Here is a 12,416-nt window from a genome sequence, read left to right as displayed (position 1 = left end):
AGAGAAGGAGAATTATAATATATACCGTGACTATACAAATGAGAGAGAAACACTGAAACATATAGGTCATCATACATACCCTAGCAAACTTTTTTTTTTTTTTTTGAACAACACCCTAGCAAACTAGAATCAAATATTCAGTATTCTATATCAAGGCGAAAAGAAGCAGGCGGCCACACTCATAAAATATGCCCTCTAGTATTGATCGATTAAAAACGTCGCTATCATTACATTAAAGATGAGTTTTCTTTTTTTTTTGAGCTACAAGATGAGTCTCTTTTCTTTAACATACAAATAAAATTATGGTTTATTTACGAGAGAAACATGGGTCCTTTTTTCTGTCAGCACATGTTTTTTTACAGTTTGACTGAACCGTTTGTGGCTAGTTTTGTAATTCTAAAAGATACATCTTTTGTTCAACTTTTTTTTGGATCCTTTATAAAGATTTGATTTTTACTGAGAGATTAGATAAGCAAAAACAACAAGAAAAATGGATAATTAGATATTTAGTGAAAGGTTAAAAAGAGATAAGAAGGGAAATGAAGAGAAAGAGAAAGTTAAAAAAAAAGACAAATGAAGAGAAAGAGTGAACTTAAGGTGTTTTTAATAGTATAGGATCAAATTTCTGTCCCATAATTTGAATGCTACTGTAGACGAGAAGAATATTCTGACGCTGACAAAGAAGATAAAAGACACCTAACCCAAAATAAAATTTTAATCACCTTTGGTCTTCATATAAACCAAACCGACGAGAGCATTACAATCAATGACCATCATCGATCGGGTCGAATCGAATTGGATTTCGGGCCGGGTCGGGTCGGAGCGAAATAAATCGTTAAAACTTTCAATTACGGAATCGGGATTTAGTGTTCTTCGATGAGTCCTGGAGATTACTCTCAACAAGCTAAAACGACGGAGATGCCATCATCATCATCATCGGATCGTGAAGCTCCCAACAACACTTCATCCGTCGATCCTCCTCCTCTCGTCGTCGACGGCATTCCAGGCCAGGATCACGTCGTCCTCGCCGAACTTCGAGAGCATCCACCGTATGTTTCCTTTCTTCAGTCGTCGTCAGTTTCCACCACTAATTTGTGTGCTTGAATGAATGAATGCTCTTCAACCTCGTCGTCTCCCTAAGTTAATTAATGCTTATTAGTTCATATAGTGAGAGTTTGGTTTCTTGGATATCTCTGAGTTTCGAATCGATGATGTTGGCTCCGAATCTTGGTTTACTCCGGTTTGCGGAACGTCTTACTTACGAGTTTAGATCTGATTTAAGCTTTGTAATGCTGCTGCTCGCGTGAATATCATGCATGATCTTGTGTATGTTTATTTAGGAATAACACTAAGGTTTATATTTGCATCACCATTAGGCTTGTTTATTGCAAGATGAGGTCACGAGTTCTTGCTTCTCTATAGCTTCACACTTCTTTTTTTTTATATGCTCTGTTTCCATTGGTGTCTCTTTATGTGAACTTCTGACTTCTTTTTTTTCCTGTGTTGGAAACTTACTCCTGAGGCTATTTTTTTTTCTGTTGACATTACCTTCGTGTTTGTGGTTCGTTCTCTTGCCAGATTTTTGTTTGTTCATGTCAAGTGACTGACTAGTTTCGTAATACTTCATTTCTGTGCTAAAACAGAGTTATCTTTTTTTTTTTTCAGAGGAGCTTTGCAGAAAGCAGAAATGTTGTCTGAGGACGAAGTAAAGGGCACATTAGAAGCAGTTGCATCTACCGGGAAGTTCTGGTAATGCCACCCCTTTTTTTAATTTCTCTGAATACGCATGCTTGGTTATGTACTTTTCTTTATCCATACCGTTTTTGTATTGTTGTGACTATACGTTTTAGGGTCTCATCTCCGTATTGCTACTTTTGCTTCTTGTTGATTACTTTTATTACCTTGTAATACTACAGGCAGGATTGGGAAAAGTTAAAGGGAATGCTATCTTGGTGGTTGAAGAAGGTATGTTAAGGTATACCAGCATTGTGCTTATAAATACATATAACATACCACATTAATTCTGATGGTCATGATATCTAACTATCAATATGGGTGCGCTGTAAAGGTTCTGTCAGAATATCCTGAGGCAAATATGAAGGACGAACAACAAAAGGAAGCCCTAGGAGAAACGTATCCTGAGCTGGTTCGTCGATTGGATGAAGGTCTATATCTACTCATTTGTTAGTTTTTTTACTCTTTTTTTACCCAGTGGCCTTTTGTTAATTTTGTTTCGCTTGTATTTGGATTGTTTCACAGCTCTTCTTAGTTTCGATGAAGGTCCTCCATTTACACTGCAGAGACTCTGTGAGGTAAGTAAGTGCGTATGCTGACTGTGGTTACTTCAATGTGGGAGATACCATGTTCTTATTAGCTAGGCATAATTTAATAAAACAAAGTCGCTTGCATGGTATTGTAAAGACAAAGAATCAGTTGACTCAATACTTCACTCTGTTGCCCTCCATCCTCATCGAATCCTAAACCAACTTAGTTCTTTGAACTTATGATATAACAGGATTGTTTCTATATTTACGGGTTTAAACGCATCTTTGTAGACTGGGAGATATACACTAGCCATTTGCAAATCTTGTCAAAGCTGTAATTTTCAAACATGATTGCCATGCATGTATCATATGATAGTAGTCCTCTCTTCTTTGTTTAGAAGTTAATAACCACGCAGCATGTTGATTTATTTGTGTTCAACAGATCCTTTTGGCTGCAAGGAGCATCTACCCAAAGCTCTCAAAGCTTGCTCTTGCATTAGAAAAGGTTCAAATTTGAAATCATTACCTTTGTGATGTTATACTTATAATATTATCTTCATTGATAATGTGGAAGCTTTTCTGATTCTTTTGCAGAATCTGTTGGTTACTTCTATGCTATCCATCAGTACGGAACCGCAATCACAAACCTCTGAAGAAACAAACGCAGCAACGGAAGACACAGAAACGGCTGCAGCAAAGGGGACACAGCCAAATGGAATTGAAGCAGTGGTGGGAGGTGACAAGGATGAGATAATGACAGAGGTAGAAGAAGAAGCAGATGTTGATGACGCAATGACTATTGACATGGAAACAATCGATGAACCATCAGAGACAATGACGACAACGACGGCCAGTGAGAGTGAGACATCAAGCGAAATCAGTTAAGTACCTGATTTTGTTGGTTATCGTTCTTCTATTCGTTTTAAATAAGTATTCTTGGACATGTTTTGTTTATCATATTGATTTTTGTCAATTTTCTTCTGTAGCTGCTGCAAAACCATCATCAGATCCAATGGCTGCAGAGGAGGGAGACCCACGGTTGCCTTGAATTTTATGCCTACAATTTAAACATGATAAAGCTTTTTGCTCAAAAAAAACATGATAAAACTTTGAAAACTGTGATGGAATATAATGTTTGTTCTATGAGAGGAGACATTCTTGGATCTTGATCTTTCACTATATATTAGTCATTATGAAGGTTTCTGTTTTGTGTAAGTGGACTTTTTTATTATAAGGTTGATGTGTCAAATCAAAGACTTAAAATATTTAAAGTTATAGAGCGTGAAGTGTGGTCCTAGATGAGGTCTAATGTCGGCTCTGGGCGTTTTAACGGGCTCTTGTACATGATCAAATAGAAAGAACACTTCCATTGAGAGTATGAAAAATTTATCTCAACCAAGAAAATTATTTCAAAGGATTGTTGGATGCTGTTAACATTTTTTAAATTAAATCGAGTTATGGACAAAACAAGGAAAGGAACAACATTCTATTAATGGTAGCAATTATAGAGTTAAACGTTCTTGCACCTAAAACACGAATCACTCGAATCTGTAACAAAAGCACCCCGACCAAAGGTCTTAATAGTGACGCTAAAATGAGCCAACCATGTTTAAAATCTACATTAAACACCAATTAATCAACCAAACAAGCCACTAATATACCCGCATATATCTCTGTTTTCTTGCTTTTCCAATTCTCAAAATCAAATTAAAAAGGCAAAAATGGCAGCACAGATAAAACCTCTCCTCAACTCTTTACTCATTCCAAAACCTACAAAAAACTTTCTTCTTTGTTGCCAGCTTTACTTTAGGAGTCCACCATCTCGTCTTGAATCTCATTAGGAGCAACAAGCCCAGGAATCGAAAGCATTCTTTGACGCTCTTGCTCTCTCTGCGCAGCTGCTTCCTCAGCGTAGAGGTCTTTGTTATCCTGAAAGTTGTTGGATTTCAACAAATTAGTCTCGAGTTCTTTAGGAGCAATTGAATGAATGAAATGAATTAGTAATAACCTGAGCAGAAAATTCCTTGGACTGTACAAGGAAGTCCCGAATGTTTTTCTTGAATTCAGACGGGTCATTTCTCGACTCGTAGAGTCCATTCACAAATTGTGTGACCTGTATATTATTAATTGATATTCATTATCAGACTTTGAGAAACAAACAAGAGGAATCTTTGAACAAACAAAAAACGATGAGGAATGTGAACTGTGACGGTTTAAAAAATGTTTGTACTTACCTCTGCTGCAGTCATGTTGGGGAATGAAGAGCTCAATAGCTTAATGGTGTATTCACGAACAAATGCAGCGTTGTTCGGATACGGGTAAGGTACGGTTGCGGTGTCCCACAAAGGTTCCGTCAAAGCACCGCTCTCAACCTGAAATTTATAATCAACAGAGACGTCTAAGCGTATAGAACCAAAGCATATACTCAAGGCCAACAATAAAGATAAGATGGGAGAGGAGAGGAGAGACGGTTTTACCAGGCAAAATAAATGCTGCAGTACCAACACATGCAGCTTAAAGCCAGGCTTGTGAAAGGTATCAGTCAGCACAGCAAATATTTCTTGCTCGATTTGTATGAAGTATGACCGGAAGAATTGATTACTAAACGCAGATTGCTGCCACAATCAGAGGCAAATGTTAAGACCAGGTACCCACAACAACAGAAGAGCTAAAACAAGGGAAACGAACACCAAACCTGAAAGTTCTTTAGCATCTCAAGCAAAAGATTAAGCCCAGTTTCAGCGATATTTCTCTCAGTATGTCTAAATGCCCAGATAATTGAATCCATAACTAGCTTCAGTTGCTGATGCAAAAAAATGACAGAACAGTAAGGAAAATATCTGAATAATGAGACGAGACTTAGAAATAAGGCCATTAGCTCCACCAACCTGACTTGACAACTTTATCAAGGCAGGGAAACAAAATGTAGCTATAGCACGGAGTAACGAGAAAAACTTGAGGCGGTGTTCCGGATAATCTTCGAAGTTCTTAGTTATCATCTGCAGAAGGATGGAAAGGAAAAAAAAAACGAAAAGTGTCAAAATAGTATACGAAGCATTTTCCTTTACAACAATGAAAATGCCAAGTCTCCTCGTTTATATTAACAGCTGTAACGTGAGCAACAAAAAACACAGTCCCAAAGTTATATTACCTCCAATGTACACTGGAAAACAGCTTCAAATATGTTTGGTACGTCATCTAACATTGTTGCCTTGTACCTGAAAGAACAAATCAAAATCATGCCAGTTTCAAGAGAAGTAAAGTTCCGAATCAAATCTAGCAGTAAGTTTTGAATTTATGCATGGATAATATGATGATTAGGAAGACAACAATCTGGAACTAGTTAGTAGATGGTACACAATCTGGATTACTACGGCACACATCATCAAATCAGAGGCATACTTGTTTATGATCGTTGCGAAAAGTGAAAGAACTTCTGATTCCCTAGCATCAGGCACATTCCTCGCATAGTCAGCAAGTACATATTCCATCATTGGAGACACAAATTGTTTCCCTATGTGCGGTTGGTCTTCGGCTTTGTCTAAGAAGGTTTCTATCAGCTTAAGGGTCTCCCTCTTAACAGATCTGTACAGCAAAGCATTACAATATATAGTTATTCCAGTTTGTCAAATAGTGGGCATTAAGAACCTTGTGTATCTGACGAAAACAACAAAACAAACCTTAAGAGTTTTACAAAAGATGTCTTGGACGCATATGGGCCCCCATCAGTAATGCTGGTTGACACAAGCTCACTGTACATTCTGGTGCAGCCATGGAGAAAATAACACATAAAAACACATGGAAATAGCTCTGTGAGCCTCTCAACTAAAACAACGCAAGAAAGATACGTCAACTATTAAAAGACTAGAATGATGGATATACCTGTATACGTTGAGCATATCCAGAAATATCAAGGAAATTTGGGATAAGAAGTCCGTTCCTAGTGAAGTAGCAGCACTAGTGTTCGTCTGCATGGTAAACACATGTAAATAGTTATACCCTGCAGTAAAATCATTTATCTAAACACCAGCATATACACAAACTCGACTATTAAGATCACATGATTTGATATAATAATGCATTCTGAGGAATAGGTAAGAAATCAGACCTGTAGAATATTAAGCACTGTACGTATCACACCTGGATCCTTGAGAAATTCTACACTATGGCGTGCCTGTCCTATGATTTCTGCCCATTTCTATATTGTAAAACAGAACATTTTTAGCCAACTATGTACAAAAGTTTAGCAGACACATTTTTAATTAACGTACCTCGTTTGGGAGTTCCATCAACCTCTGTAGATATTCATCTCTCTTCAGCGGATCTGATTCTGCATGGATCATAGTACCAACCTGGAGACAGAAAAACCATGAAATCCCAACACAGATATAACTCTGACTGGCAAACTAAAACCACATCTGGAAAACTTACAGATTCATAAAATGAGTGAATTTGATGAGGCTCAAGATCTTGAACAGTTGCTGCAAGGCCAGATAGAAGTTCAGATACAAATGGTTCCCTCTCTCCAACCTGGAAGCACAGTGAACTATATAACTAGGAGCTCATCCGGAAGACAATGGAAGGATAAGAAAGGTGGATAGAACATAATGATACAAACCTGAACAATAACAAATTTACGTTTGCACTTCTGAACTATTTTCAAAAATGTATCACAGGCCATGTCCTGAAAAGTAAACGTAAGTATTAGGCATCTGTACTTAGAAAGGTGCAAATCTTATGAAAGAACACTCGGACTAAAAAAGAGTCAGATGCTAGCTTGAGCAGATGAGCATTCAAGAGCTTATATAAACCTTATTCTCGTACTTTAACAGCTAATAATACATTATTAATACGAACCTATGAACATCTCAGGATATCTAGAGTTTGGGAGCGGTACCTGAACACCAGGATGCGTCTCATGCATAAACTCAAACAGCTTATTCACAACTGTCTTCAGAAACTTCCAATGGGCCCTTAAAAACCTTGGATACTGACCAACTACATACCTGCAGTTAAGTATGTACAAATTTAGTGTGGCCTTGAGAGAAATAGAATATACTACAAAACAGAAGTTCAACAACCAGGAAGAAATTCAGCAGAATACGAAGGATCAAACTTACATAATGTTGCTAGCAATGACAGCTTTATTGTCTTTTCCTTTGGTAATCTCGCATAAATTTAACAAATCTCGAATGACCATGACCAAAAATCTATTTTCCTGAGAAAAGAAAAAAAATGGAACTCAAATCATCCGTTGGCACAGAACCAAAAGGTTGAACACCGTGCAGTCATGAAATGTGTGGGGGCAATGAGAGAAAATAATTAAGAATAAATTTCAAACTGCCAATCTTTTTGAATAAGATATCTTCAAGGAAATTAAGGTACACTAGCAAATAGATGGAAACGAACTGTATCAACACTTCCATTTATGTGAAAAGGAAAAAGGACACAGTCTGAGCTCTAGTAACAAAATTTACCTGATCTTCTGCCATAGATCCAGAAATAGACCCAATAGCCCAGCATAGTGTATTCAAATTGTTCCATGCCCATTCCTCCCCGCTTAATTGTTTGTTTAGCTTCCTCAACATCTTTTAAAGGGACAATCAGATGTTCACTTCAGCATAACAGCATGAAACAGACTAAAAGACAGCTACCATAAAAACTCATAGCTAACAACATGTCAATGTTAAAGCTTCTAAATTTGGGATACTACTAAAGAAAATCTCATCCGTAAACACCCATCTCCCCAGCTGTTAATCCTCAACATTTCACAAATCAATGTGCACACACCATTATATCAAGGTCACACTGTACCTGCTTTTCAGTATCATCATGATCAAGGTGTGAGAGATAGATTAATGTCTCCCGCATTATCTGCAATTTTAGAAAAATAAAAATGGGTAATACATCAAAAAGGATAACCAAGGAGTTTGAATTAGAAATATTTCAATGAATTATATATCTAACCTAAATGAAATGGACATGAATTCAGTACCTTGTACTGGACAAGAACATCATTGTCCTTCATAGTTTCACGGACGATATTCCCATTTTCATCTTCAACAATAAGCACTTCTTCAGGCTTCGCCATGCGGCTGATCATTAACCCTCTTAATTTGGACATTGGGTTAGAATAAAGTTGACGCCGTTGCAGGACTTGAGGCATCTGGGAATATGCAAATCAAAGGTAGTAACCCAAATTAAGCAAAGACAGTCCAACTAATACTATATACAACTATACTATCAACCCTTCAATCTTACGAATATAATTTTTTTTTATCCGTATTAGTCTAAGGAATCCATATTACCTGCAATCTCATCAGGTTTACACTTGCTGCAGGGTTATCAGAATTATGATGTGCATCAAACAGCTCCAAAACCAACGTGTTCCAGTAGTCCAAACAAACCTGCTCAATCCACACGCAAGCAAAAATTCTCATTTTCAGATGGCAGGTAAAGCGCATAAAACAATTACTAAGGGGAAAATAAAATACACAACTGTATTAACAGCAATTTACATACCTTAAAGACTTCAGTGTCATCGACATATGATATATTGATGAGATATTCGAGACCCGTAAGTAATAAGGCGACAGTATCTGGCGCAGATTCCAAGACTCGTATATGAAACTGCATAAAAATAATAGTTGCACAAAAAAAATAGTTAAGAAATAGATGATGATGAGTGCTGGAAGCATTAAAACGCAAACCAGAATTCCAGTAACCAAAAGACTAGATTTCCAACTCGAACAAAGAATAAGATTTACCTTGAAAAACGAAGTGAAAAAAAGGGCCAAGTTCTGGATAAATGCCTAAAGGTGACATAAGAAACACAGAGTCATAACCTTGCCTTGATAAGTTATTCAAATCAAAGGGTTGCCTCAAAACCAAAGGCACAAAAATACTTACTTGTTCTTCACCACTTCCGTTTGAATATGCCTCAGGGATGGTTGTGCCCGGTGAAAGAATGGTCTGCAAACATGAAAAAGTGTAGATCATCAGGCAAGAAGCCAACACAAGCATGGAGTAGACCAAATTGCTACATTCACTCACAAAAACGAAATTAGAAGAATCGGAATGTAGTTTATTGATCAGGGTTTAATGGAAGAACATGTAAAAATATGATAATACAAATAGAAGCAGCACAAGAAGATAACTAATATACCTGCAGCTGCCCTATAAATATGGTGTACATCTTCACATATTGGACATTGTAAAAGTCTCCGAAGTTGAGAGCGGCAACCTGTCAGACAAAGTTCAAGCCAACAGAAAATTAAATGACGCATTCAATTGGCAATAAGAAAGCAGAACAAAATAATTATCAAGTACCTCGGTCAGACATTGAAGCGTGAGATTCCTATATGCTGGTATAGGAAAGAACTTAAGGAGGGTCTCAAGCTGTAAACGCCGGAACAGATATCAGAAAACATAATTGTGGTGCCAATCAATATCACTATCTATCTTATTTTAAATCTATCAGCATCAATCTCTCTTTGATTAAAGTCTATTACCAAAGGAGACTCAAAAATATAGCCCAACGGAATCCATGAAAGATAGGCATGCAAAGCAGAGAGTGTTGAACGTATAAGATCCTGTCTTTGTGAAGCTGAGAGGACATAGAGGCATAACTCGTGAATGAGTTTAAACTCGCTGCACATAAAAAAACACCATAGATAAACAAAAATGATAGATCCAACGTCACTTAAGTTACATATTCAAGATACTTAATAGAGTTTGAAGAACTAATATTTCACAAGACTAAATATAATATTCTCAGAAAGTCTGGCATACCTGTTTAGAGATTGTTTCAGCTCTTTAATCTTTTGCTGAGTCATTTCTCCTCTTGAGAAATCAAAAACCTCTTCGCTTAGGAGCTGACAAAGAAAGACGTGTTATTGTTTCCAGTGAGAAACTGATTAAAGAATCATGTAAGTATTCTTACTTTCAAAATGATCATGCAATTTTCGCAGATAGTTTCGCTAGTTTTAGCAGCCGCAACTAGATCGGGAATGAAACTTGTCCACTTTGCCGGCCAATCATGCTTCACTATCTGTGAATGTATCACAATACATGTTATGCCAGAATATTAAAAAGGCCAACGGGGTGGGATGAGCCAGCGGTTGTAAGCATAAACGAAATTGACAAAAACAACTAACGCAAATGCAATGGATATTAGTAGGCAGTGCTGCAGATACCTGAACCAAGATAACATTGAGCTTGTTGACATAGAGCCTTTCCGATCTGAAAGATGCTTCATTACTGGAGAGCTGCAAGGCAATATCATTGTTAGCATAGCTTCCAAAAGTTTAATCCAGAGAACACCCCCAAGGCCTCCAGAAGTATATATACCTGCACAATGACCTCCGAGATGTAATTTTTCATTCCATCTCGTTGTTCAACAGGTAGTGCATTCCATCTGTACTTTATAACACCTTCTAGAACCTGAGAGCCAATCCCAAAATGATATTTCTTCGTCACGTATCTTAAAAGTACAGTTAAAATTAACAGAACTATACTTCTATTAGAACATAAAAATATGCCAAAGATTTTTTCAAGCAATAACCATTCTAAATAACCGTATTTCTATGCCAACTTTTCTCTAAAATAAATAGCTTAGGTTAATGCATAGTACTCACTGATCGGCTAAAAACTAACATCCAGAGAGTTAATTTCATATCCTAGAAGAAAAAAATGCTATAATCAACAGATGCTAGAGCCTAACAACTTAATTGTTCGCAACCGATCTTTATAATGTTTGGTATACAACATAAAACATTGCATTACATCCGTCAAAAGTAACATCATATAGCATTACGCAAAGGATAGCTAATGTAAGGAAGGCCAGAAAGGGAGCATAATACAATTCTTACCTGAAGGGCAAAGAACTTGGTATCCATGCTCTTTGTGTTCTGAAGAATGTGTACAACTTGAAGCCACATCTCAGGATTCGCTTGCAAATCCCGCAAAATCTGATCGGCAGCCGCTCTCTGTACATGTATAGGGAAGCAATGACAGATTAATTCAGTGTTTATTCAGCTTATGCTAAGTCCCATAGACTCAATCAGCCACCAAAAGAATCACGAGAACACAGATTAGGCGTAAGGAAACGACTTAGTTTTACCAAAGGGAGATCTCAATAACCGAAATAGAACGAAAGTCGCTTTCAGCTAACCTAATGAGCAACTAAAATAGAACTCGTTTTTTAAGCCCCATCGAGAACGCTACACGAATAACTATTGCTACACATTCATCAAAAGCGACGAGTCAGAGGAAATTGAAGTACCTCTTCCTTAGATCCGGTGACGAAGAAGGCGGCAACGGTGGCGTCGAGCACGGCGACGTCAATCGGCTGGCTCAAGTCTCTTAGCTTCTCGGCCGCCATGGCGGGGAGAGATGTGCGAAGTCTGGAGTAGAATGTTTCGACTGTTAACAGTGAGTGTGTGAGAAGAAAACCCTAGGAGGAGAAGAGAGAGAGAGAGATGAAGGGGACAACAATCTAGAGAGAGAAGAGAGCGGAAAAGGAGGAGAGGAGGAGCCTATATAGAGAGAGAGAGGAGTGAGTTCTCTCGGAGACAGCTTTAGATTGACGCAGACGAATGACTTTTGAATTTTTATTTTCCTCCAGTAAAATTATTTATTTTAACTCTCTTTTTTCCCTCCTCTCTTTTTTTCTTTTCTTGAACACCTTTTTTCCCTCCTCTCTAAACTATGTTTTATTACTTTCCTATTTATTTATAAAGGGACTTTGAAATTTGAAGTTGCTTATTTATCAAAGGTTTTCTGCTGTTTTCTAAAGACCATTGTTTTACAGATGATATTGTAAAAAAGTTATTATATAAAATATTAATCTGTGAGAAGTGTTGTGAATAGATATTAATTTACAGGTAATTTTGTAAATAGTAATATAAATGGCTTTCATTTACAGAAAATAACTCAATTATTTGCAAAAAAAAATCGTCCTTGGACAAACTAAAGTAATTATTTTATAATAGTGTTTATGAAATAATTATGCAGCAAATTAAAATCTATGAAAGACTTGGAAGGTCTTTAATTCTTGGTGGTGTTGGTGGCTTTATATGTCCTCTGCCTTTCATATCATTAGTCTTTTTGTAGTGAACTTGATCAAAATCTACAACAAGGAAGGTACTGTAG

General features: G+C 37.1%; 2 protein-coding genes across 2 annotated transcripts; one reads left to right on the top strand and one right to left on the bottom strand.

Annotated features, from left to right (window-relative positions):
- The first annotated feature begins 799 nt into the window (after positions 1 to 799).
- LOC130509414 (uncharacterized) lies at positions 800 to 3,479 on the top strand. Its single transcript, XM_057005333.1, has 8 exons — positions 800 to 1,049; positions 1,666 to 1,749; positions 1,917 to 1,965; positions 2,069 to 2,165; positions 2,260 to 2,312; positions 2,707 to 2,769; positions 2,859 to 3,144; positions 3,251 to 3,479. The coding sequence occupies exons 1-8, from the start codon at positions 877 to 879 to the stop codon at positions 3,310 to 3,312; spliced, it is 867 nt and encodes a 288-aa protein (XP_056861313.1). The 5' UTR covers positions 800 to 876; the 3' UTR covers positions 3,313 to 3,479.
- Positions 3,480 to 3,735: 256 nt separating this feature from the next.
- LOC130509412 (protein EXPORTIN 1A-like) lies at positions 3,736 to 11,849 on the bottom strand. Its single transcript, XM_057005332.1, has 32 exons — positions 11,548 to 11,849; positions 11,135 to 11,251; positions 10,614 to 10,706; positions 10,460 to 10,531; positions 10,207 to 10,314; positions 10,056 to 10,138; positions 9,776 to 9,914; positions 9,594 to 9,662; positions 9,430 to 9,507; positions 9,174 to 9,236; positions 9,032 to 9,076; positions 8,787 to 8,894; positions 8,573 to 8,671; positions 8,260 to 8,430; positions 8,079 to 8,138; positions 7,742 to 7,852; positions 7,385 to 7,482; positions 7,162 to 7,270; positions 6,883 to 6,948; positions 6,696 to 6,794; positions 6,536 to 6,616; positions 6,373 to 6,462; positions 6,147 to 6,232; positions 5,945 to 6,025; positions 5,667 to 5,849; positions 5,416 to 5,482; positions 5,153 to 5,263; positions 4,960 to 5,067; positions 4,742 to 4,879; positions 4,499 to 4,636; positions 4,273 to 4,377; positions 3,736 to 4,193 (listed from the first exon to the last, which is right to left on the bottom strand). The coding sequence occupies exons 1-32, from the start codon at positions 11,644 to 11,646 to the stop codon at positions 4,071 to 4,073; spliced, it is 3,198 nt and encodes a 1,065-aa protein (XP_056861312.1). The 5' UTR covers positions 11,647 to 11,849; the 3' UTR covers positions 3,736 to 4,070.
- Between the last annotated feature and the right edge of the window lie 567 nt (positions 11,850 to 12,416).

Source organism: Raphanus sativus, chromosome 3, assembly GCF_000801105.2.
Source record: "Raphanus sativus cultivar WK10039 chromosome 3, ASM80110v3, whole genome shotgun sequence".
NCBI lineage: Eukaryota > Viridiplantae > Streptophyta > Magnoliopsida > Brassicales > Brassicaceae > Raphanus > Raphanus sativus.
The sequence above is the reverse complement of the archived record's forward strand: the minus strand, read 5'-3'. Positions and strand labels throughout refer to the sequence as shown.